Raw genomic sequence first — 26,377 nt, 5'->3', positions numbered from 1 at the left:
CGGTCCATGAGTTCGAGCCCTGCGTCAGGCTCTGGGCTGACAGCTCAGAGCCTGGAGCCTGCTTCAGATTCTGTGTCTCCCTCTCTCTCTGTCCCTCCTCCCTGCTCATGCTCTCTCTCTCTTGCTCTCTCTCTCAAAAATAAACATTAAAAAAAAATTTTTTTTTAATCCACATATAAGTAGACCTCTGTAGTTTGTTCAAACCTGTGTTGTTCAAGGATCAACTGAATATATGCAGTGGAATATTACTCAGCCACAAAAAAGAACAAAATCTTGCCATTTGCAACAACATGGATGGACCTAGAAAGTACTGTTAAGTGAAAAAAGTCAGAGAAAGACAAATACTGTATGATTTCACTTATGTATGCAATCTAGAAAACAAATGAGCAAATAAAACAGAAACAGAGTCATATGGACAGGAAACTGTTGGTTATCAGAGTGGGAAGGGGTTGGAAGGTGGACAAAATAGGTGAAGGGGATTAAAAGGTACAAACTAGTTATAAAATAAGTCATGGGGATGTAATGTACAGCACAGGGAACATAGTCAATAGTATTGTAATAAATTTGTATGGTGAAAGTGATTAGACTTATCATGGGGATCACTGAGTAAGGTATAAAAATATCAAATCACTATGATGTACACCTGGAACAGGTTTTGTATGTCAATTACACTTTAATTTAAAAATAATAATAAATGTATTTTAGCTCTGGAAAAAAAGGTATCATATACTTTCCTCACATAAAATCACATGAAATGGTTCATTTGGATTCTAAAGACTCGAATAAATGTATCAGTATATAAGAAAAAAAAAAAAAAGCAGTGATCAAAGCAATCAACAGAACAATGTAAACAGTTTGTACAGCCAGTCTAATAAAATAATCTATTAGACATCCAATAAATCAATAAGCAATGTTATCAATTGTTATTGGAATATATTTGATAAAGATGACACAGGCACAAATTTCAGTAAAGATATAACCACAGCTAACATTTCCTGAGAGCTCATCTTGTTGCAAACACTAGTCTAAGTGTTTTACATGTATCGTTTTATTCAATACTCACAATAACCCAGTGAAATATGTATTCTATCATTTCCACTCTACAAGTGAAAAAACCGTGGCAGAAATGTTAAGTAATTTTGCCAAAGGTCACACAGCTACAGCTAGTAGACAGTAGACAAGGATCTGAACTCAGGCAGTCTAATTTGAGCACCTACACTCCTCACCACTAAGCTACTGCTCTTTCATATCTCATTCATTCCTAACAAAGACAGTTTGTGAAACCACCAGAAAAAATATTGTTAGCCCAGGATGGTTCTTTAGTTTATGTACAGAGAAGCTTCTAAAGCATACAGTGTTCTTTCCTCAAAGTTCTCATCATATTTTAGCTGCTGAGTACATGGGTAACTTTCAGGAGTATGAAACTTTAAATATGAGCCTATGATATACAAGGTAGTAAGTGGTATCAGTATACAGGAAAATGAGTATGCTGAAGAGGAATAGCATATTTTCCTTGAATATATATTCCTTTTATATACATTTTCCTACGTATCTTCAAATAATCTGTATTAACTATGATAAACAATAAAATCAAGTTAAAATTATCCATACCATTGTTTGATGGGTAAATTAAAAGTAATTTCTTGCCAGTGTCTCTGAGCTTCATAATCACCAAACATAGGGGGTTTTCCAGCACCTAACATGAAAGGTAAAAACAGCCAGACAACAATATACTTTAATATACCAATGATTTTATTTCCTCATGAAAAATTTTAAAAAAATTTTTTTTAACTTATTTATTTTGAGATAGAGAGAGTGAGAGCATAAGTTGAGGAGGAACAGAGAAATAGAGAGAGAGTGGGTATCCTAAGCAGGCTCCATGCTGTCAGCACAGAGCCCAATGCGGGGCTTGGACTCACAAACCATGAGATCATGACCTGAGCTGAGATCAAGAGTCGGACACCTGACTGAGCCACCCAGTCGCACCGAAAATTTTCTAAATTATAGAGGCAGTATAGGTTAAAGAAAAGAATCACAGACATTACCAAAAACAGCAGAGATGAGGTCTGAATCCTATCACTGTTAGCACACAGAGTGACTGAGTGATCTTGGACAAATTACTTAACCTCCCTAAACCTCAACCCATTAAAAACAAGAACTACCTGCAGAACTACTGGAATATGTAAGATAATGATATAAAATACCCAGTAAAGGATGTGGCACACAGTAAACATTCAATAAATACAAGATATTATTAACACTAATTAGTTAATAATACTAATTTTAAAATATCCAAGTTTATTTTTACTTCACGAGAAAGACTGTCCACTAAGTATCATAAAACAATAAAAATGAGTATCTATACTTTACAAAGGGCTTTTGCAAACTAAATACAAATAACAAGGTTCAGTACAGAACCAAAACATACTATATGTTATAAAGACATTAGTAGAGGCACCTGGGTGGCTCAGAGGGTTAAGCGTCTGACTTCGGCTCAGGTCATGATCTCATCATTCATGAGTTCCAGTCCCTCATCCGGGGTCTGTGCTGACAGCTCAGAGCCTGGAGCTGCTTCAGATTCTGTCTCCCCCTCTTTCTGCCCCTCCCCCGCTCACACTCTTTCTCTGTCTCTCAGAAATGAATAAACATTAAAACAAATTTTAAAAAAAGAAAAAGACATTAGTTAGGTCAGGCTTTGCTGTCAAATAAGTGACATAAAAACTATCAGTTTCAGCTTTTTTTATTTCAAAATAGCAAATACGGAATAATAGATCTTTAGCAATTGATAGCACTTCATATGTGCCAGATACAACAATGAAGTATTATTAGTATCCCTACTTTACAGGTGAAAAGAGAGGCAATGGTCACCCAGGTATTAAGTAGCAGGGTCTGGATTTCAACCCAGGCAAACTGGCTCCATAATCCAGTTTTATATTGTTGGCAACGTGTGTGAGTGGGTTATTAACCTTAAGTCATGTTAAATGACATAAAGGTAATTCCATTCGAAAATTGTGAACATCCACTATTTAACTAGCAGGTGACTAAAAAATTGTCAGAAACCCAGACACCTAGAGTCATAGGTTTTTAAATCTGCAATTGAAAATCACATACAATCAAATATACTCATTACTCCACCGGGAATAATTAATTTCACGCTGGAGAATGATGTACTAAAGTTCACTCAAATCCAAAGCATATTTTCTCCAGCTTTGGAAACTATGTTAAATAGGGTTTTGTGCATTTAATGGCTATACTATACCAATATTCTTAAATGGCTAGCATCTCCACCCGAGGAGATAACCCCACTGTTGAGATAATCATGGGAAAAGCAGATTAACATCTCCAAAGCATAGTGACTGTCACAAGGAATTACCCACAGTACACAGACATATGTACACACACACACACACTCCTGTCTCTCTCTCAAAAAAAAGTACCATATCTTGTTCATTTTTGTATTCTCAGATGTAATGGCACCTACTAGATTCTCAGTAAATGATGTTGAAGCATAGATATTGAGACAACCTGTGTGATATAGCAAGGACTTCAAGTTGAAGAGATTTGAAATTTTGAGTCCAATTTTCCACTTAACCAGATGTGCAACTGTGCCATCTGTGATGGCAAACCAAGTAATTATGCCAACTATTTTAACACAGTGCCCATCTATTGGTTCTTGCCCAAAACATTTTTAAGTTATTGTCTGACACTTTGAAATTCCAAGCCTCTGTTCATGCTACTTACTCCCTATTTATATACCCCTTACAACAACTCATATCCAACTTCCAAGAACCATCTCAAATTCCGAATCCTCCATGAAACCTTCCCTTATAAATTAAAAACACATTGTTCACTGAAGCACCTGGGTGGCTCAGCATATTAAGCGTCTGACTCTTGGTTTCGACTCAAGTCATGATCTCACGGTTTGTAAATTCAAGCCCCACGTGGAGGACAGCACAGAGCCTGCTTGGGATTGTCTCTCTCCCTCTCTCTGCCCCTCCTGTACTCACTCTCTCTCTCTAAATAAATTAAACACACACACACACACACACACACACACACATTGTTCACTGATTATTGACTTCTTATAATGTATTTTCAGTATCACATATTTTGTCACATGACTATACAATTTCCTAACTGCTACCCAAGTAAGAATTTTCATTTCTATGAACACAAGAGAATGTGATTTTCCAGAGTTCAAAGGAAACATACTGCTAAGCATATAGTGCATACTTTCATTAAAAATGTATTTAATCGGGACACCTGGGTGCTAAGTGTCAGACTTTTGATTTTGGTTCAGGTCATCATCTCATGGTTCATGAGTTCAAGCCCTGGGTTGGGCTCCACACGGAGGGAATGCAGCCTGCTTGGGATTCTCTCTCTGCCCCTCACCCACTTGCGCTCGCTCTTTCAACCTAAATAAACTTAAAAAAAAACTTAATTAAATTGACCTGTATTTTTTTTTAAAAAAGGAAAAATATATCCCCAATGAATTAATTGCAACTTTTGTATGTCTATTTTACAGGATAGAAATGCATGTGTTTCATTTCTTTTTTAATATTTATTCATTTTTAGGAGGGAGGGAGGGAGGGAGGGAGAGAGAGAGAGAGAGAGAGAGAGAGAGAAAGAGAATAAGGAGGGGAGGGACAGAGATCAAGGAAGACACAGAATCCAAAGCAGGCTCCAGGCTCCAAGCCGTCAGCACAGAGCCCGATGCAGGGCTAGAACCCACAAACCGTAAGTTCATGACCTGAGCTGAAGTCAGATGCTTAACCGACTGAGCCACCCAAGCGCCCCTGTTTGTTTCTATTTTAAAGAATACAACCATGGTCTATGGCTTCTTTTGGGGGGGAGGGGGGGTTGGAACTGATTTCTATTTTTTGTTTATTTGCCTTTATTTTTTGTTTAGCTCCATGGGGATAATAAAAGTCAGAGAGGATCTTAGGTAATTTTCTATACCTGAAAAAATCCAACTATCTAGATTTTCTGAAATTGCTCTAGACTTGTGGTCAATGTGGAAGAATTTATTACCATTCTCTAACAAATAGAAGAATGGATAATGACTCTCTTTAGGGTTGAGAAACAAGTTTCTATCCAGAGTCTGACCTACTTCAATAAATCCAGCTGACACTGGCTATGAAATTAGTACTTAAGTTTTTAAAACTGCTAAAGTGCCCTTAAAGCAACCCAGAAGGACAACCCAACTGTACCTATGGGAGCTTCACCTGGGAAGGACAAAAAGGATTCCTTCCACAGTGATTAATTCTACAAATTCATTTACAGGAGAATCAGAATTACATAAAGAAAACACACTAATATGTATCTACAGAGTTTCAGTTTTGTCTTGTTCTCAGGGAAATGGGCTTAAACACCACTTAAATGTTCATTTTATAAATTATTGAACTATTCAGAATTATGTTATAATTTTAAAAGTAGTTTCTTTGATAACAATACATTCTAACTGCCTTTACATTTACATTTTAAACATTCTAAGAGAAAAGAATTTGGCTAAAATTTTCCAGAACAAAATCCTCTTTTGATAGGTTCTTGGTGAGTAACAAGAAACATTATATATAGCAATGGGGAAGTTGAGAGAAGCTAACCAATTAAATAGAGCACAATCATACTTTAACAATGATTGATATGTTGGGGGAAAAAAAAGAAAAAAAAAAAGATTCTCAATGGCCTATTCCTCCTAAATAACCAATACAACTTAGGGGAAAAGGGGTATTAGAATAAAATAACTTTCCTTCATTCAAGTGTTGCTATTTGCTCAAAAAACATCAGTAACAGTTTGGACCAAGTACAGAGAACTGTGAATCTCTACAAGAAATAAGAAACACACTAAAATCAGAATTTGTTTCCTCCCCAGGCTCCTGGCTGGTTCAGTCAGTGACGCATGCCAACACTTGATCTCAGGGTCATAAGTTCTAGTCCCACAATGGGTGCAGAGTACTAAAACATAAACTTTAAACAAAAATAAATAAATAAATAAAAAGAATTTGTTTCCTCCCCAAAGCTTGTTTAAAAGTAACAAGGCAGGGCGCCTGGGTGGCTCAGTCGGTTGAGCGTCCAACTTCGGCCCAGGTCATGATCTCGCGGTCCGTGAGTTCGAGCCCCGCGTCAGGCTCTGTGCTGACAGCTCAGAGCCTGGAGCCTGCTTCCGATTCTGTGTCTCCCTCTCTCTGACCCTCCCCCGTTCATGCTGTGTCTCTCTCTGTCTCAAAAATAAATAAACGTTAAAAAAAAAAAAAAAAAAAGTAACAAGGCAAGATTTATTCAATATTTTGGGGTGCCTGGCTGGCTCAGTCAGTAGAGCATGCAACTCTTGATTTCAAGGTAAATTCAAGCCCCACATTGGGTATAGAGATTACATAAAAATAAAATCTTTTTTAAAAAATCTTTACTCATTATTTCTAGGTCTGTAAAAACTAACTACATAAGCAGCACTCAAGTAAGGAGTATAATGTAAATATGTAAGTACACATTCTAGAAAAATTTAAATTACAATACACATAAGTAGTTTGGCTATACAATATATGCATTTCCAAAGGAGAAACAATGGACTAATACTAAGCAAGCTAACCTGAGCTTCCTTACTTGAGTGCTTCCTAATTACAATCTTAAAAGATAAATGAAATGCAAATGAGAATAAGCATGTTAAAAAGAAATTATGATAAAAAAGTATTCTAATTGAGAGAAAAAAATCCTAGCAGAATCACAGATGTCATACTTAATTCTTTAATTCTCCCAGCCTCCTATGACATAACAGTTCTTCACACATGAGTGCTAAAAATGTTATATTCTTTATGATGGGGTTAATAACTCAAAATCACAATTTTTCTTAGTGCTTAGCATTTTATTCTTCTCATCTAAAAAATGACAGAAACATACAACCACCTAAGAAAGAGCCTACAAATATTCTACTACTGTACAATAACAATACTTTTCCTATACAGTAATCCAAAAGTAATTTTATTATGCTGACTTTCTTACGGGACAACTTAAGAGTGAAGTTTAGGGGCACCTGGGTGGCTCAGTCAGTTAAGTGTCCAACTCTTGATCTCAGCTCAGGTCTTGATCTCAGGGTTGTGAGTTCGAACACCACACTGGGCTCCACTCTGAGAGTGGAGCCTACTTAAAAATTTAATTAATTAATTAAAGCAAAGTTTAAAATAAGCAGGAGTCCTGGTGTTTTTTTTTTTAAGTTTATTTATTTATTTTTGAGAGAGACAGAGACAGCATGAGTAGAGGAGGGGCAGAGAGAGAGAGAGGGAGAGTGGGGCGGGGGATTGAGTGAGAGAGAGAGAGAGAGAGAGAGAGAGAGAGAGAGAGAAAATCCCAAGCAGGCTCCTCATTGCCAGCACAGAGCCTGAGGCGGGGCTTGAACTCACAAAACCATGAGATCATGACCTGAGCTGAAGCAGAGTCAGATGCTTAACCGACTGAGCCACCCCGGTGCCCCAAGAGTCCTGTTTTTCAGATAAGGGGAGTAACTGAGTAAGGTCAGAGTTTAGGAGAGAAATGTTAGAATAAATAATGTATGTAAGTCACAAAGATAGAAAAGTATTATATATGCTTGATGTCCTCTATTCAATTCCCATTAAGCATCTGATTATATATGCCAGTAATACTGAAATAGTGTGATTTCTTAAATTATTCTACTCTATACCCTTAGTTTTTTCGACTTTACCTCAACAAGAAAAGTTCAAAGAAAATAATATATCTGTCAAAATCAGAAGACTAAAGGTAAATTATAATTAGGATTACAAACTAAATAATGATCAGGAATAAAATAGTGCTGAAGGAAGAAAAGGAGATGACCGTCCAATGTGCCAGTTATGGGCTGAAAGCAAAGGTAACATAAACTATATATTTTACATAACAACTTTTAACTGGGCTTTTCCTCTGACCTCCTTACCCCATTCTAGCTTCCTCCTTGCATTCACAAACTTCCTAAAATCCATTATGTACACTTGGTAACTACCATTTAGCCCTCAATTTATTATAGTCTGACAATAAGAAGGCTCACATTGGCCTCCTAGAGATCTTTTGTCTATTTTTAATTTTCACCCTACTTGACATGTCTAGAACTTGACACTGAAGGCCAGTCTTTACTTCTTATAATTCTCTGATTTCCTGGCTTCCAGACTCTAATCCTCCCTCATGGTTTCTTCTCAACCTCCTTTAATCATTCCCCTTCTCTGTGAAGGAGATTAGTGGTTAAATGTGTTTTTTTCTTGCAGTATAAATACTCCCAACCCTGTGGCTTTAACCATCATCTGTATCAACATTTTATAAAGATCAGAGCAGCTTGTGGAGCTTTTAAAAATGCAGATGAGACCAGTTTCCAGCAACCAGGCAGACTTAGAAGATAAGGAAAACACTTCCAATACAGGGTGGGGTATGGCTGAATTAACATCAAAACAAGAGAATTCCTCAAGGGCCGGAAACAACAAAAAAAGTATAAGATCCAGACAAGTAAACATTTGTCCTGAGGATATCCAATCATCTTTTATGGCCTATAGCCTGGCTACTGAGAAGCTCTAAGCAATGAATTAAGGAGGCAAAGCCTAGTACTTGAACAGGTAAAAACTTCAATGTCAGAGAACCATCTACAAGGATATTAAAAAAAAATGCTTTGTGGGAGATGGTGAAGATAGTATTTACCTCTGCCTTGGCTCCTATAGTACAAGAAAAAAGTCTCCTGAAAATAACATTATCCTGCATTCACCCAGTGTGAGGCCTGAATTCACACCAAGTATAGAGCCAAAGAAACCTTAAGATGGAGAATTTGGTTTAACTTTTGTTAATAGTGCCCAAAGTGCCTAGCAAGAGGCAACATAAATCCTCTGTGGAAAAATACATAGTGAACCCAGGCCTCAAAGAATTCTCACAGATAAAAGTTCGAGGTAACATGAGCTCACAATTTTTTTAAAAAATCACTAAACTCACAAAGAAACAAAATACCATGAGCTAGAATCTACAAAAACAACAAACCAGGAAATAAGACTGCAGATACTAGAATTTTCTGATAGGGAATATAAAATAAGTATGGCTACTATGTTTAAAGATATAAAAGAAGACACTAGAATATGCTGAAGGAACAAGAGATAATCAGAAATGACGAAGATGATTTGAAAAGGAAACAAACAGGGCCACCTGGGTGGCTCAGTCAGTTAAGGGTCTGACTCAGGTCATGATCTCATGGTTTGTGAGTTTCAGCCCTGGTTCAGGCTCTGTGCTGACAGCTCAAAGCCAGGAACCTGCTTCGGATTCTGTGTCTCATTCTCTCTCTGCCCCTCCCCTACTTGTGTTCTGCCTGTCTCTCAAAAATAAATAAATGTAAAAAATTAATTAATTAATTAAAAAGAAAAGGAAACAAGTAGAACTTTAGGAAATAAAACAATAATTAAAATTATAAAACTCAGTGGATAGTTAAAATAGATTAAACACAATTAAAAAGGAAAGTAATGAACAGGAAGACAGATCTGATGATTATTAAAAAAGCAATAGGGTGAAACCATGATATGAAAAATATAGGAGATTATGAGACATAGAGGATAGGATGAAGGAATCCAACATATCTAATAAGAGTTGCACAAGTGGGGCGCCTGGGTCACTCAGTTAAGCATCCAAACTCTTGATTTTGGCTCAGGTCATGATCTCACAGTTCATGGGATCAAGTCCTGCGTCGGGGGCTGTCAGCACAGAGCCTGCTTGGGATTCTCTCTCCCTCTCTCTCTGCCCCTCCCCTGCTCGTGTTCTCTGTCAAAATAAATCAATAAACATTTAAAAAATAAACATTAAGAAAAAAGAGTTGCACAGGGAAAACAGAAATGAGGGAGATGCAATATTTGAAGAGAGAACTGAAAATATAAACTCGATGAGACAAAGAGATTGTTGTCTGTTTTATTTTCTGCTATCTTACCCGCTTTGGCACAAGTGCCCTACACATATGTGGTGAATTAATAAAAGACCAAAGATCAGGGGTGGCTGGGTGGCTCAGTTGGTTAAGCATACAACTTTGATCCAGGTCATGATCTCAAGGTCTGAGTTCAACCCCCACGTCAGGTTCTGTGCTGACAGCTCAGAGGCTGGAGCCTGCTTCAGATTGTGTCTCCCTCTCTCTCTGCCCCTCCCCTGTTCATTCTCATTCTCTCTCTCAAATAAATAAACATTTAAATAAATAAATAACCAAAGATCTAATATATCTAACTAGAGTTTTACAAGGAGAAAATGGAATGAGAAGAAACAGAAGGTTACCATTTATTAGAGTCAGAAATCCCAGAAAATCCTGAGGATAAAGTTTTTAATATTCACACTTAGATATATCATAGTGAAATTTCAGTGACAGAAAAGACAAATTACCTACAAAGATAACAACTGAAATGACAGCTGATATCTGAACATAGCAATAGAAACTAAAAGACAATGAATGAGATTTTTGTTTAATTTTTTTTTTAATGTTTGTTTATTTATTTTTTTGAGACAGGGAGAGACAGCATGAACGGGGGAGGGTCAGAGAGAGAGGGAGACACAGAATCTGAAACAGGCTCCAGGCTCTGAGCTGTCAGCACAGAGCCTGACACGGGGCTCAAACTCACGGACCGCAAGATCATGACCTGAGCCGAAGTCGGATGCTTAACCGACTGGGCCACCCAGACGCCCCGAATGAGATTTTCAAAATATTATGAGAAAATAATTGCCAATGCAGAATTCCATACCCAGAATAAAATGTTAGGGTGCAAAATAAAGGCATTTTCAGATAAAAACCCAACAGGCTCTTACTTAAAAAAAAGAAAAGAAAAATACCTCCCAGGGGGCCTGGTTGGTTAGCTCAATGGGTAGAGCATATGACTCGATCTCAGGGTTGTGAGTTCAAGCCCTACACTGGGCATTGAGCCTAGTTAAAAGAAATTTTCTTAGGGGATGCCTGTCTGGCTCAGTTGGTGGAGCACTGACTCTCGACTTCAGGGTTGTGATTTTCAAGCCCCACACTGAGTGTAGAGATTGCTTAAAAACTAAAATCTCTGGGGCACCTGAGTGGCTTAGTTGGTTAAGCATCTGAGTTCAGCTCAGGTCATGATCTCATGGTTTGTGGGTTTGGGCCCCGCATCAAGCTCTCTGCTGTCAGCGAAGAGCCTGTTCCGAATCCTCTGTCTCTTTCTCTCTCTGCCCCTCCCCAGCTCATGCATGCACTTGCGCTCTCTCTCTCTCTCCTCTCTCTCTCTCTCTCTCCTCTCTTCCTCTCAAAAAATAAACATTAAAAAAAAATTTAATTTTTAAAATCTCCCAAAGATGTACTTCAAAAAGAAAGAAAATTATCTCAAAAGAAGATGTAATTGTAAAAAGGGTGAGCACAGAAAATGATAAACATAGAGGGTAAACATAAATAAATATGAATTGTTACAGAAGCTAACAGTAATTAATGTCTAAAATTCTAGGCAATAATAACATTTTAATGGTGGGGGTGGACTTGTAACTAGAGTTGAAGCATTTTACGGTCCTTGGGGTGCCTCAGTGGCTCAGTTGGTTAAGTGTCCAACCGTGGTTCAGGACATGATCTCATGGTTCATGAGTTTGAGCCTGCGTCGGGCTCTGTGCTTACAGCTTGGAGCCTTGGAGCCTGCTTCAGATTCTGTTTCTCCCTCTCTCTGTCCCTCCCCCACACTCGCAGGTGCCCGCACGGGATCTCTCTCTCTCTCAAAAATAAATAAAAGCATTAAAAAAAAGCATTTTGTGGTCCTTACCTTGCTCAGAAAGAAGACATAAATATATTAATTTTAAACTTTGTTGGGGTACCTGGATGGCTCAGTCAGTTAAGCGCCCAACTCTTGATTTCAGCTTAGGTTATGATCTCATGGTCCATGGGTTCAAGCCCCCAATCAAGCTTCATGCTGATGGTGTGGAGCCTGCTTGAGATTCTGTCCCCCTCTCTCTCTGTCCCTCCCCTGCTCACTCACTAGATCTCTCTCAAAATAAATAAATAAACATTAAAAAAAATTTAATTTTAGACTTTCTTAAGTTAAATATATAAGTGAAAATCTCCACACCACACCTTGAAAGAACAAAATAAAAGTACAACTTGCAAACTAGCAAGAGAAAGCGGAATTAAGGAGGGGAACTGGTTAGTCAAGTCTAAATCACAGGGATTTAGAGGTGAAGGGTAAAAGGGTAGAAAAAGATATACTGAAAAAAAAAAGGAAAGAAAAAGATATACTGAGCAAAAAAAGTGGGATCTCATTTTCATAGTTCTGGGGAATGGGGCAGGACATCTTTGGGAGGCCGTTTTCGAAATTCTGCCTACTGCAATATGAAAGAGCAAAGCCCACAATAGCTAAGACCCTCCTGAAGTGGAACTATCAGGTGGGAGAATTTGACTCATATCAAGATGTACTGTAAAATTATAGTAATAAGACACTGCGGTACTGGACCAATTTATCAGAATGAAGAGTCAGAAACAGACCCATGCATATATAAAAACCTGAGATAGAGCTGGTAATGCAGATTAGTGGGGAAGAATACACTTCTCAATAAATGGGTTAAAACAACTAATTATCAATGTGAAAAAAAAATTAAAAATAAATCCCTAGATGACATGTTATACGCAAAATTCAATTTTAAGGAGATAAGGACTTAAATAGAAAAGACAAATCTTAAAACTTTTAGAAGAAAATTTTAGGAAAATACCTTTGTCACTGGAGTAGGGAAGGGTTTCTTAAAGATACAAAAAGCACAAATCATAAAGGAAAAAGATTAATTCCATTATTTTATCCTGTTCATCAAGACACCTTAAGATGTGAAAAGATAATCCATAAACTTGGAAAAGATATTTACAAGTTATACAAAAGTTAGCTTCCAGAATATAGAATTCATGAGAAAAAACAAAACAAACAAAAAAATACAGACTATGTTAGAAAAAAGAATCTAATAGAAATGTACAAATGGCACAGCAAGTATCCCAGAAAAGGAAATATAAATGGCCAGTAAACATGAAAATATGCTCAATCTTTTAGTAATGAAGGAAATTCAAATTAAAACCACAACAAAATATCATTTCACACACTCTGGACTGACAAAAATTCAAAACTTGTGAAGTATATAGGGTAATAGGGACCCTCCCACTAGGGAACTGCCTCAATACTAAAAAAGCTTAGAAAGCATGACCAAGATAAAATTTGCTCTAGGAACTGGCACAAATGTTTTCTGGTTCATCTCTTACACTTTATTTGCAAAATCTCAGGTTGAGTGTTAAGCTTACAGAGAAACTGAACGAAATAGGACCTGCCTATTTTGGTTCTAACCAAGAAAAAAGGATTCCTTTTCTGCCTAATAAATCCTTCCCTCGCTTTCAAAACAAACTTAATGTTTGTTATCCTTAATGTTATACTCTAAGCCTTTCTTGTCTGAATTACAAGTCTCCTGTGTTCCCAGTCTACCTCGTTTATTTTAATGTAGAACGTATTTTCAAGTCCACCCTGCCCACTTGACTGCGAACTTCTCTAGGGAAGTGATAGGGTGATTCAGGGACCCAATTACAATGTGGGTTACGGGGGGGTTCCCCCACACATCCAACAAACAATTCTCAGACACCAACTCCATGTCCTACAATTCAACTCAATTCTGACACTATCTACAGAGATAGCATCAGATTCCACAGGTTATGGGTTCAGTACTGTAAGCCTGCCCCCTCCCTCCACGTCTGATGCCAGTCACCAGCCCAGATTCTGACACACTAGCTATAGACTGGAGGTTCCAACGAGCCCCTCCATCTCTGGATACCAATCACAAGTCTAGGCTATTACTTGAGCTTCTGACAGACTGGCTATATATATCAGATGCTCCCACAACCTCCTCCTTTGGTCCAATTAATTTGCTAGAGCATCTCTCAGAACTCAGAGAAACATTTAGTTACTAGATTACCAGTTTATTATAAATGGATATAACTCAAAACAGCAGATGGAAGAGATGCATAGAGCAAGGCGTGGGCAAAGGTGCTGAGCTTCCGTTCTCCCTGAATCTCCATGTGCTCATCAACCTGAAAGCTCTCCAAACGCCATCCTCCTTTTGGGTTATGAAAGCTTTATTATTGGTGACTGATTCAAGCCCCTCTCCCCTCCCTGGAAATCAGAGGGTGGGACTGAAAGTTCCAACCCTCTAATCACAAGATTTGGTTTTCCTGGAAACCAGCCTCCATCCTTAGGTGGGTCCAAAAGTCAACATTACCATAACAAAAGACAATTTTTCACTTTCACTTAGAAAATTCCAAGGGATTTTTAGGGGCTCTGTGCCAGAAGGAGGACAAAGACCAAACATATATTTTTTTTTTATAAATCACAGTATCATAGGAAGATACCATTTATTATTCTTGTCACCCTAAAAGTCAGACCTAAAGACTTGATCACCAGTAAGACATATTTTTGCTGCACAGCAGACAATAAACATTCTGGGGTTAAATGATCTAATGTAAGGATCAAACACGATAATAGTTGTGAACCATCAATATGCTGATTATATTCCTACACTATTAAAAAAGAAAATACATTTCATGCATAGTATCTCAAGTAATCCCCACAATCTTGTTAAAATACATATTAATATTCCCACTTTATAATAAGAGGTACCTTTTTAAGAGGTTCATGGAGATTAAGTAACTTCCCCAAGATCAGGCACTAACAGGTGAGGGTGGAAGATCTAAGATTTGAACCCAAGTCTACTGCTGCATCCAAGTGATTTTACTTCAATATTCCTCAAATTCATTTATGCATCTTTTTAACTGGCTAACTTCAGGACTTCTTTCTCAGAAGCCACAGAGCAGTGTCATATATTGATTTTGGAATAAAATACAACTATATTTGAATCCCCATTGTCATTTATCAGTTGTCACATTTTCCATTTGTAAATCACAGGTACTACTACTTATCTTCAGTGGTTGTGGTAAGCACAACAAAATGCTCAGTGTCTAGCATATGGTAAATACTTAAAAAATAGTAGCTCATACTTCTATTATTATGATTGTGTCATTTGTCTCTTTACCTCCAACCTGCTTCCTACAATCCTTTTTCATTACAATGAAAGCTATTTCTTTAAAATACAAGTAATTTACCAACCTAATTGCATAGCTTAATCTCGAGCCACTCCCTCCCCATCCTTTTTGTTCCTTCTTCTGATGCTACTCCAATACTGACTACTTTCTACCATGTTTTTGCACATGTTCCCCATTTCATTTGCCTAGCAAATTCCAAGTCATCTTTCAAACCTTCAACTCAAACGTCTTCTCTGAAAAGTCTTCACTAATGCACCGTCATCATGCACTTCTCTGTTAACCTTTGTACCTCACAAATACTTCTAGTCATAATTAACACATGGTACCATGACTGCTTACCTACTAAAATACGGACCCCCTTCAGTACTGGATATTCACCTTGTATTTCTAGCATCTAGCACAGTGCCTGGAACATGAGCAGTGCTAAATAAATACTCACAGGGTTAAGTCAAAGCTTATTCCCTATCCAGGACCACACACCAGCAATTCTCCTCCCTCTCTTTCTCTCACATCATTCCCAATCTTATTCTCCACTGATCTCTTCCCTTCAGTCTAGCAACATGGCTTCTCTACCCTAAACAAAAAAAGCTTCCTTTGATTCCACTCCCACCCTGATGTACTTAGTTCAGTTCTCTCTTCGATGCCTAATATGTAATCATTTCTCAACTTGTCATCTTCCTCATTAGAATACATTTTTGTTTTCTCATGTCACAAAGCCTATGCTTCTATTAAGCTCTTATACATATTCTTTATATTAGAATTTAATGTTTAAATGTATTTTCTTGACCATACCAATAAAGCCTCAAATTCTTCTCTGTCCCAATCAGGTAACTATAAACTATTACCAAACAAAGACGAAGATGAAGATGAAGAAGAAACTAGTCAAGGAATATTTACCCATCTTTTAAACAGTAAAAATGTGTTACCTGAATAAGAATTAAGAGAAACTGTCCACCGTACTGTTAGTCCTATTAAGACCACAATTGTCATCAAGTGCCATTTCTCCATAATTTTTCTTCAAATCTAGGGAGGGGAAAAAACAGGACCAGTGCCAGAATACTTTTAACACGCAGTCAGTAGCACTTCTTTTCTTCATCAGAGAAATGTTATCAATTCCCTGGAATTAGGAGTTTGAGAGAATTTTAAGTGATGCTTCCTTTCCAGTTAAATATTGATCTTTATGTCTATGAAGTAGCCTAGAAGAAAAAAAGAGAGAGAGAGATAGAGACCAAGACTTAGCTGAGCATAGTCTAACAAAAAATCCATTAAACCAAGTAGAAACACACAGAATTGGAGGTGGGGGCAAGGAGGAAAGTGGGTAGTTTTAAAGTTCCTTATTTCCTAGTCTTCTAGTTGGGAAATACACCTCAAAAGGTAGCTCTCCCTGTTAAATGGGACTTAATAAATCTAAAGATATGGTAAAGATCTGTCCTTATGAGGGAATATTTCTGAGTGAAGAAAAACAAGAGAGTGGAAGAGTTAATTCCATCTAAAGCATGTTTATCTACAGGTAAAAATAAGACTACAAAAGTAAATTTAGGGATGTTTTATTTTTGGTACAGAGAGAGAGAGAAATTTTATCTTTCTACTTAGTTTGAGAAAATGTTCCACTAAAGTAATTCATGTAGTTTGATTTTTACTTCTTTTCTTCCAAACTATACATTCACTAACCACACCATTTTTCTACCTTAAAGAATGAACCTTTACAAGAATAAATAATAACCCCAACTCTTAAAACAAAATACAAAAGCAGTAAAATGCAATTAACCATTTCCATGGTTTTTTTTTTTCCCCCTTCAGTTTTCTCCTTGGGTTGGATGGTTTAAAAGTAAAAAAAGCTTTGAAAAATCATGGGCCATTTTAACCACAGGATATACTTTAAATATAACCAGAAAAATACAATAAGTCAACTGAAAAAACTAGGGGAAAATTGGCACATTCCACCCACGGGGGGGGGAATTAAGAATGTAATAAAACATTAGTTTTATTTATTTTTTTATTAAGTTTTTTATTTTAATTCCAGTGGACTTAATATACAGTGTTATATCAGTTTCAGATATACAATATAGTGACAAAAGTTATTCTCTTATTTAAATATAGCAAAGTCAACCCTAGAACTAATGAAGTCTAGCTCAATCAGGAAGAATGACTCAAAGCGGTAAATAAGGCTATGGAAATATATTATTCAAATTTGAATTATATAAATTTCCTTTCTCTTTCCTCCCTCCTACTGCATTCATTTTTAATTGTTTTACTGTTCACTAGAACTTCTATCACAGAAGCAAAGCAAGCAGAAAAATTAAAATTCAATCACTTTCCAGTGTTGACTCTGCATTTCACACAAGTTACAGGCCATTATAAACTATTCAAAAAAATTTTAAGTTTATTTATTTATTTTGAGAGGTAGGAGAGAGGCAGAGAGGGAAAGAGAGAATCCTAAGCAGGCACTGCACTGTCAGCTGAGAGCGCACCGTGGGGCTTGAATCCATGAACCATGAGATCATGACCCAAGCCAAAACCAAGAAACGGATGGTTAATTGACTAAGCCACTCAGATGCCCCAAAATTCTTTTTTAGACCAACACAAAAAGCCCTTTTTATCAATACGCTGCACTATACATTCCAGAACTGCAATACAACAATTTACTTTACCAAGATATCATGTTTAAAATTGATTTTACAAATGTTAATTCCTCAATTTAAAACTACAGCTTTACTGGGGTGTCTGGGTGGCTCAGTTGGGTAAGCATCCCACTCTTGATTTTGGCTCAGGTCATGATCTCATGGTTTGTGAGTTCCGAATCCCATATCAGGCTCCATGCAGACAGCACGAGCCTGCTTGGAATTCTCTCTCTCCCTCTCTTTGCACTGCGCCCACTCCTTCACTCGTATTCTATCTCTCTGGCTTGCTCTCTCTCAAAAATAAATAAGTAAACTTAAAAATTGGGGCGCCTGGGTGGCTCAGTCGGTTAAGCGTCTGACTTCGGTTCAGGTCATGATCTCAGTTTGTGAGTTCAAGCCCCGCATCAGGCTCTGTGCTGCAGGCTCAGAGTCTGGAGCCTGCTTAGGATTCTGTTTCTTCCTCTCTCTCTGCTCCTCTCCCACTCACCCTCTGTCTCTCTCTCTCTCAAAAAAATACATAAACATTTTTAAAAAATAAAAAATAAATAAAAATAAATAAAAATATAGCTTAACTAATACTGCATCTAGGAAATTTAAATCACTAGTATGACCAAGTTAAGTCAATTATCCACAATTCCAGAAAATCCTATGTAAGAACTGCCCCAGGAACCTTAAGTAACAAAAAATAAGACTGCCAATAACACTAAATAATCTTAATGAACTTAAAAAGAATATAATGCTTAACTAATATGATGCTCATCAAGTCTGCCAAGAGCAGAGTGGTGGAAGGGAGAACTGATGGATGAAAGAATCACATCCAAGAAAATGTGAACATCTATGATGGACTAACTCTAACTCCAAAGATCATGACAGGAATAAATTCAAATAAATTCAAAGCCCTGAACTTAAAGGTGAAAAAACAAATGTACAAAAATCAACTGCTTGAGTACTAAAAGGGAGACAACAAGTAACAGGTGATAACTGTCAGTTTTGTAGGGACCCAGAATCAGTGTTACAGGTATCTTGATTTCAAAGTAAAAAATTCAAAAACAAATAAAAATAAAAAATAAAAGTAAAAAATTTAACTAGTTTAAATTTACTTATTGTTTTTAGTAATCTCTACACCCGATGTGAGGCTCGAATTCACAACCCTGAAATCAAGAGTCACATGCTCTTCCAACTGAGCCAGGCAGCCAGGCAGCCCATAAGTAGTTTAAGTAAAAATAAATAAATAAAGTGTGTGTGTGTGTGTGTGTGTGTGTGTGTGTGTGTGTGTATTAGGAAAGCTTTTCTAAAGATTAAAGCTGTTCAAAAATGCAATGATTTGCTTCTTAAAAAGGGAGTTCCTCTTTAACAGGTTCTAACAGAAGCTGAACAACTACTTGAAAGAATATTTTTAGAGTGTAGAATAGATGACTAATTTCTAAAGTGTATACTAAATCCGATTTTGGAAACATATTATGTGTCTGAATTAATATAAATCCTGACAATACAAAAGATTTGGTCTCCCAACAAACATGTTAATGTTTCCCCTAATTCCCAACAGTTACCCAGTTTTGTGGGGTTTCTTTGATGAATAAAATGGACAGGACTTCCGATCCTTCACAAATGGCTCATGCTAAAACTAAAGGGCATCAAAAACATCTTTTCCGCACATCTTTTTACACTTAGAACAAAATGCAAATACTCCAGACATAAGACCCTCTATCATCTGACCCCTGCCTGCCTCTCAGATTTCATCTCCTCCCACTTTCCTACAAGGTCTTCCCTCTCTTCCTAAAACCTGTCAGTTTCATTTATTACCCTCTGTTCCTCTCCTCTGCGTGGAATGCTTTTACCCAGCTCACTGGCTAACCTTTTGTCATTCATATTGTGTCTCAAGTCATCCCCTGGGAAAGCTCATCCTTGACCACCTTACTAAAGTTTCCACCTCTTACTGTTTGTACAATTACCTTCTTTAATTTTCTTCCTAATTCTTTTCACTATCAGAAATTGTATTCTTAACACAACATAGAATAATCTCACAAACATAATGGGTAAAAAAAGCTAGATCTTAGGGACACCAGGCTGGCTCAGCTGGTGGAGTTTGTGACTCTTGATCTCGGAATTGTGAGTTCAAGCCCACACTTGGTGTACAGATTACTTAAAAATAAAATCTTAAAAAAAAAAAGCTCCATACTAAAGAGTACATATAATATGGTTCCATTTATGAAAGGCTCATAACAAAACTAATCTATGGTATTAGAAATCATTAAAGAGGTTACCTTTACGGAGAAAAGAGAGGATGGTGATTGGGAGAGGTCTTCCAGGGAGGTCTTCTCAGAAGCAGCTGTGACTGTTCTGCTTCTTGATCCGAGTGGTGGCTAAAAGATGCATTTTCTTTACCATAATCAGCAAGTTACAACTTAGGATTGGTGTAGAGTATTTTATAGTACATATGTTACATTCCAGTAAAAAAAAAAAACATAAAAGGAAATTACATTTATTTGACAACCAGAACATAAGCTCCCTGCAAGCAAAGATCCTCTTTTCTTAGCTGTTGGCTCTGTTCCCTGCACTTAGAACAATGTTGGCAAAAAGCAAGTACTCATAAAACATTTGCTGAATGGAGATCTTCCTGTGTATGAAGAGGGGAGGTACCACTTTTACTGAGTCCTTTGTGCCTAAAAACATTATGACACTTTTAACGGATCTCTTCTCCTTTACAGTAAAAAGGGCTCTGCAAAGCAAAGTACAGTTAACTGTTTAACCCATCCACACGTCAAGAAGTTTTCACGCAGGTGGCAGAGAAGTGTCCGTCCTACTTTCCTCAGAGTACATTTCGGCCAAAAATCAAAACAAGCAAAAACCTCAGTCGTTCACACCCCAGGGCCGAATTTGTTCCTTTTTTCTGAAAGGTCCTTCCCCCAAGGTGGACACAACACCTAGGGTGTGAGCCTATCCCAGAGGAGCACGTCTGGCGAAAGGGACCGTCCTAATGTTTCTCCTCCCTTTCTCCAGCGGTCCAGACCCTCAAGACCGCAGGAACAAGGGCGCCGAGGCCGCTGCAGTCAAGGGGTCCCACCACCATCCCCACGTCCAGTCACCCGACTTCCAAGCGAGCCTGCAGGTTGAGGTAGGGAGGCCTCGCCAGCCTCCCCTCTGAGTGGGGCTGGACCGGGAGCCAGGCTGGGGATCCGGGCTGCTAGCAGCCGACCGGATCGCAGCGCTTCGCGAGTCCCCCGCCCCTCCCCACATTGACCCAGCAGCCCAGACACCCTAGGGTCCCGGCCTCTTACCCCGCAGCCCGTAGAACATTAGGATTCGCGCCCGCAGCTATCCCAAGGAGGCGCCTGCGCGCTCGCACCCACGGCAGAGCGCCTCTCCGGTCTTCCGCCTCCGGGAACGCGCGCGCCGGGCGCGGGGGCGAGCCCGTCGAGCGTGAGGGGAGGGGCGGGGAAAAGGCGCGGAGAGGAGGTGGCCGGCTTAGGAGGCGGGGCACCGGATGGCGGAACCTGAGAGGCCTCCCGGCCCGGGTTAGGCTTAGGGCAGGTGGAAAGCCCCTTGCTCTTCTTTCCCGGGCTGGTGGCCAAGGCCCGAGCGGCTGCTTAGTCCACAGATTCCTGTCAGGGGCGCGTCCTGGCTCCCTCCACGGAGTGAAGAGCCCTTGGCTAGTCCTCACCACCGGGCAGTGGGTCTTTCTCTGTGCCTGTGCCCTCAAGGAGTCAGAAAGCCAACCTGCTTCACTTTCAAGCTACATGCCCCTGATGAAGAATGTATTAAGCTGGTAGGTTACTCCGTGTAAGAAACATTAAACGTCTACCTATTTTCGAGAGCCTGTGGGCTATACAAAGAAACAGCGCTGCCCTCAGGTAGCCACTACACCTTCCCCATCAGGTAGCTTGGATCACTTATCCCCAAACTTGCCCAAAATAACTACATTCCCTCCTCTGTTTAGAGAATGCACTCATTCCTCACTGCTGAATCCTGCCATTCTATATAAGCCATAAGTAACAGCAAATATTTAACTATGGCTTTCTATTCAGTCGGTCTGCACAGCTCTCTGGATCTACTTTCTTCACCTGTGAAATGAGTCAGAGGGTCCAGGTAAACTTCCAACTCTAAAACTTTATTCAATATTTAAAAGACTGTCAATACTAGAAACATGGAGAAATGTGGCCAAGTCCCTGCCCTCAAGAGACTTCTCATTGGCAAGACATTTTTATGCATAAAAGGATAGAAAGCAATAGAAGGGAGCACACGCTAAATGTCAGATTATTGGGGCGCCTGGGTGGCTCAGTCGGTTAAGCGTCCGACTTCCGCTCAGGTCACGATCTCGCGGTCCGTGGGTTCGAGCCCCGCTTCGGGCTCTGGGCTGACGGCTCAGAGCCTGGAGCCTGCTTCCGATTCTGTGTCTCCCTCTCTCTCTGCCCCTCCCCCGTTCATGCTCTCTCTGTCTCAAAAATAAATAAAAAAATTAAAAAATGTCAGATTATTAATATATGCATTAAGTACTATAGGAGTTCAGAGAAGAGGATTCACTGTAAATTACAAACTGTCAGGAAATGCTTTCCCTGGACAGTCAGCTGAGCTTTGAAGGAAAGCCTGGAGGATAGGAGTAGGACTCCAGGCAAAGGAAATGGCTCAAGCCAAAGTTGTAGCAGCTGAAAAGTGCAGAACATTTCCTCTAGTTTAGGTGGTGGGTGATGAAGCTGGAAAGGGATAACTGTGGAGAGCCTTGAATACCAGGCTGTGGTGTTTGGAATTTATTCAATGATCAGTAAGGGGCCATTAAATGACCTTTAGCAGGGAGTCAAGTGTACACTACAGTGTTAGTGAAAATTTAAAGTGATAATGGATAAGATGAATCAGAGGAAGAGGTAGAAATCATTATAGTAGCCTATGCACGATTAGACAAGGGCCTGGACTGAGATGGTAATAGTGGACTTGGAAAAGAGATCAATGCAAGAGGAAGAATGTACAGATCCTCGTAACACAGTAGACATGTAGAAGAAGCGAAACAAAGGAGAGGGTAAAATCAAGGATGGCTCCCCAAGGTTTCAAGTCTGAATTACTAGAAAATCTGAAAGATCTGGGGAAGTCTAGGGAGAAGCTGACTTGGAGGAAAAGGTGTTGCATTGTGAGTTTGAGGTGACAACCAGACAAAGTAGTAATCTTCAGGTACCAGTTATGAATCAGAGCCTAGACAAACAATTGGGGTTGAAGGTAGAGATATGAAAGTCTCTCATTTGAAGAATGAGAGAGACAAGACAGTACAGTGGGAAAATAGACAACCATGGGGCGCCTGGGTGGCTCAGTCGGTTAAGTGGCTGACTTCGGCTCAGGTCACGATCTCGCCGTCTGTGAGTTCGAGCCCCGCGTCGGGCTCTGTGCTGACAACTCAGAGCCTGGAGCCTGTTTCAGATTCTGTGTCTCCCTCTCTCTCTGACCCTCCCCCATTCATGCTCTGTCTCTCCCTGTCTCAAAAATAGATAAACGTTAAAAAAAAAAAAAAAAAAAAACTTAAAAAAAAAAAAACTAAAAAAAAAAAAAAAAAAAAAAAAGAAAATAGACAACCATACTTCAGTAAACACATATTTAAGGCCAAGAAGAAAAAGACAAACTGATGAAAGATATTACATCATTACAAGCATAGGGGGAAATCCAGTACCTTGCAAGATCATAAGTAGTAACCATCTTGTGGATAAGAACCATGTTTGACAAACTAAAAATCATGTTTTATTGAATCTAATTGGCTCCATCAATTATAAGAAGCACCATTTTTTTAAATTTGTTGTTTATTTTTGAGAGAAAGAGAGCATAGTGGGGGAGGGGCAGAGAGAGAGGGGGACAGAGGATGTGAAGCAAGCTCTGAACTGACAGCAGCGAGCCCTATGCAGGGGTCTAACTCACAAACAAGATCATAACCTGAGCCAAAGCCTGACACTCAACCGACTAAGTCACCCAGGTGCCCCAGAAGCACCATTATTTTATGTTCAACTAAGAAATAAGGTTACCATTTAAACTAGTTATGACTATAAAACACGATTGCAGAAATATTAATATGTGAGAAATATACATCTCCAAATGATGAAATTGGTATAAGCCTCTCCTTACTGCCTAGCTTCTGGCACAGCATTAATAGCAAACACAGCCAGCGGGCACCTGGATGGCTCAGTTGGTTTAAGCGTTCGACTCTTTTTTTTTTTTTTTAATGTTTATTTATTTTTGAGAGACAGAGACAGAGCATGAGTGGGGGAGGGGGAGAGAGCGAGGGAGACACAGAATCTGAAGCAGGCTCCAGGCTCTGAGCTGTCAGCACAGAACCCCATGTCGGGGCTCTAACTCATGAACCCAGAGATCATGACCTGAGCCCCAAGTGTCTGACTCTTGATTTTGGCTAAGGTCATGATCACGGTTAGTGAGTTCTAGACCCACACTGGGCTCCACACTGACAATGCAGAACCTGCTTGGGATTCTTTCTTAATCTCTCTCTCTCTCTCTCTCTCTCTCTCTCTCTCTCTCTCTCTTCCTCTGCCCCTCCTGTGCACTGTCTCCCACTCCCTCTCAAAGTAAGTAAAATAGGGATGAGTGGGTGGCTCAGCCGGTTAAGCATCCAACTCCAGCTCAGTCATGACCTAACAGCCAATGGGTTTGAGCCCCATGTCAGGCTCTGTGCTGACAGTTCAGAGCCTGGAACCTGCTTTGGATTCTGTGACTCCCTGTCTCTCTGCCCCTCCCCCACGCATGCTCGGTCTGTCTCTCAAAATATAAATAAAGAAATGTTAAAAATTAAAAAAAAAAAAAGTAGGGGCACCTAGGTAGCTCAGTCGGTTGAGCGACTGACATTGCTCAGGTCATGATCTCACGGTTTGTGAGTTCGAGCCCTTGCGTCGGGCTCTGTGCTGACAGCTCAGAGCCTGGAGCCTGCTTCTGATTCTGTGTCTCCCTCTCTCTCTGCCCCTCCCCCACTCATACTCTGTCTCTCTGTCTCCGAAATAAACATAAAAAAATTTTTTTTAATAAAAAAACTAAGTAAAGTTAAAAACAAGCACACAGCTGGTACTTAAAATGTTCATTGAATAAACAGTAGAAGGGACATCTAAGCCTCTATTTCATGGCTGAACTTCCTCCCCACTGCATCTACATCCTACTCCTGCTCTTTGCCTCTAGTAGATACTATCATCTCTGAAAGCCCAGTACCTGTACATAACAGATGCTCAGTAAATGCATTTTTAATGAGGTCATCAGGGTAACCCCTAATCCAATCTGACTGGTATCCTTGTAAGAAAAGGAAATTTGGTCACACATGTGCCCATACACAGGAGAGACCATGTGAAGACACAGGGAGAAGATGGCCATCTACATCCAAAGAAAGAGGTCTCAAAAAAAACAACCCTCCTGACACCTTTATCTTGGACTTCTGGCCTCCAGAAGGGTGAGAAAATAATTTTTGTCTTTTAAACCATCCAGTCTGTGGTATTCTGTATGGCAGCCCTAATAAACGGATACATACCTTATACTGTCGATACTCAATGCACTAGGCAAACTTCTTCACATAAATCATTCTTTTGTGGTAGTTGGTAGTTCCTTTTCTAGATTACTTCCACCCACGAAGAAAACAAGCACTTTTCTGTCTTGAGTCTAGGGCTTTCCTGAGTCCCACTGAAAATCATTCACTTGATCATAGCTGCTCTTTGAAATAGGTTCCTCTTTCCTGCCTGTACATCTTCCTAATTTGACCCTTGTATGTCATTTTCCATTATTCTGCCATCTCCAAAATAGTAGCCTCTTTTATATACTAAAAATCTTTCATATCCAATTCACTTGATCCATACAGTAACTCTGAGAGAATAGTAGAACAGGTATTATTATCCCTTTCTGACATACAAGAAAACTTGAGAGCAACATTTCCCAAAGTATGTTTCATAGAACTCTCATTCAGTGAAATAAGTGTTGTCAAAAAAAAAAAAAAAAAAAAAAAAAAAAAGGTATGAAGACTGTCTCTTGATGCTGAAATAAATAAGTTTGAAAACAGTGGGTTATACTAATCTAAAAAGGATTCCTTACTTCAGGTCTTTTCAGAGTCTTTTATGTGTTAAGTACATCATGATTCTCCAAGAGAATATGGAATTTTCAGACTTATTTGACCATGGAATCCTATCCCCACACCCCACCCCACCTCCCACTTCCCATCTTACAGGGTGGTCCATGAAACACAGTTGGAAATGCTGGTTTGAGACATTGTATAATTTCTATAAGAGATACAGCAAATAAATGTCAGAACCATGACTGAACCATAAGAGGTATCTGGGGAGCTCAGTCGGTTGAGCATCTGACTCTTGGTTTCAGCTCAGGTCATAATCTCCTGGTTTGTGAGTTCGAACCCCACATCAGGCTCTGCAATGATGGTGTGAAGCCTGCTTGGGATTCTTTGTCTCCCTCTCTCTCTGCCCCTCCCTTGCTCGAGCTTCTCCTCTCTTTCTCTCTCTCTCTCTCTCTCTCTCTCTCTCTCGATCTCAAAAATAAATATATAAATGTTTTTAAAAAATAAACATGGGGGCGCCTGGGTGGCTCAGTTGGTTACACGTCAGACTTCGGCTCAGGTCATGATCTTCACGGTTCATGAGTTTAAGCCCTGCATCAGGCTCTTTGCTGACAGCTCAGAACCTGGAACCTGCTCCAGATTGTGTGTGTGTCTCTCTCTGCTCCTCCCCTGCTCGCACTC

General features: G+C 39.2%; 1 protein-coding gene across 8 annotated transcripts in view; it reads right to left on the bottom strand.

Annotated features, from left to right (window-relative positions):
- ALG6 (ALG6 alpha-1,3-glucosyltransferase) overlaps nucleotides 1-21,040 on the bottom strand; it is a 65,645-nt gene extending 44,605 nt beyond the window's left edge. Inside the window, exons 1-4 of one of the 8 annotated variants that reach the window (XM_042997444.1) lie at nucleotides 20,949-21,040; nucleotides 19,935-20,074; nucleotides 15,976-16,245; nucleotides 1,612-1,696 (exon numbers count right to left, since the gene is read on the bottom strand). In XM_042997444.1, coding sequence (XP_042853378.1) covers nucleotides 1,612-1,696; nucleotides 15,976-16,057 — 167 coding nt within the window. In that variant the 5' untranslated portion in view covers nucleotides 16,058-16,245; nucleotides 19,935-20,074; nucleotides 20,949-21,040. Of the gene's footprint in view, nucleotides 1-1,611; nucleotides 1,697-15,975; nucleotides 16,246-19,934; nucleotides 20,928-20,948 lie in introns of those variants that run through there. The other 7 variants (XM_042997445.1, XM_042997443.1, XM_042997446.1 and 4 more) reach the window with 7 other exon arrangements.
- Nucleotides 21,041-26,377: the final 5,337 nt, after the last annotated feature.

This window comes from Panthera tigris, chromosome C1, assembly GCF_018350195.1.
Source record: "Panthera tigris isolate Pti1 chromosome C1, P.tigris_Pti1_mat1.1, whole genome shotgun sequence".
Taxonomy (NCBI): domain Eukaryota; kingdom Metazoa; phylum Chordata; class Mammalia; order Carnivora; family Felidae; genus Panthera; species Panthera tigris.
This window is presented reverse-complemented; position numbering and strand designations above follow the sequence as displayed.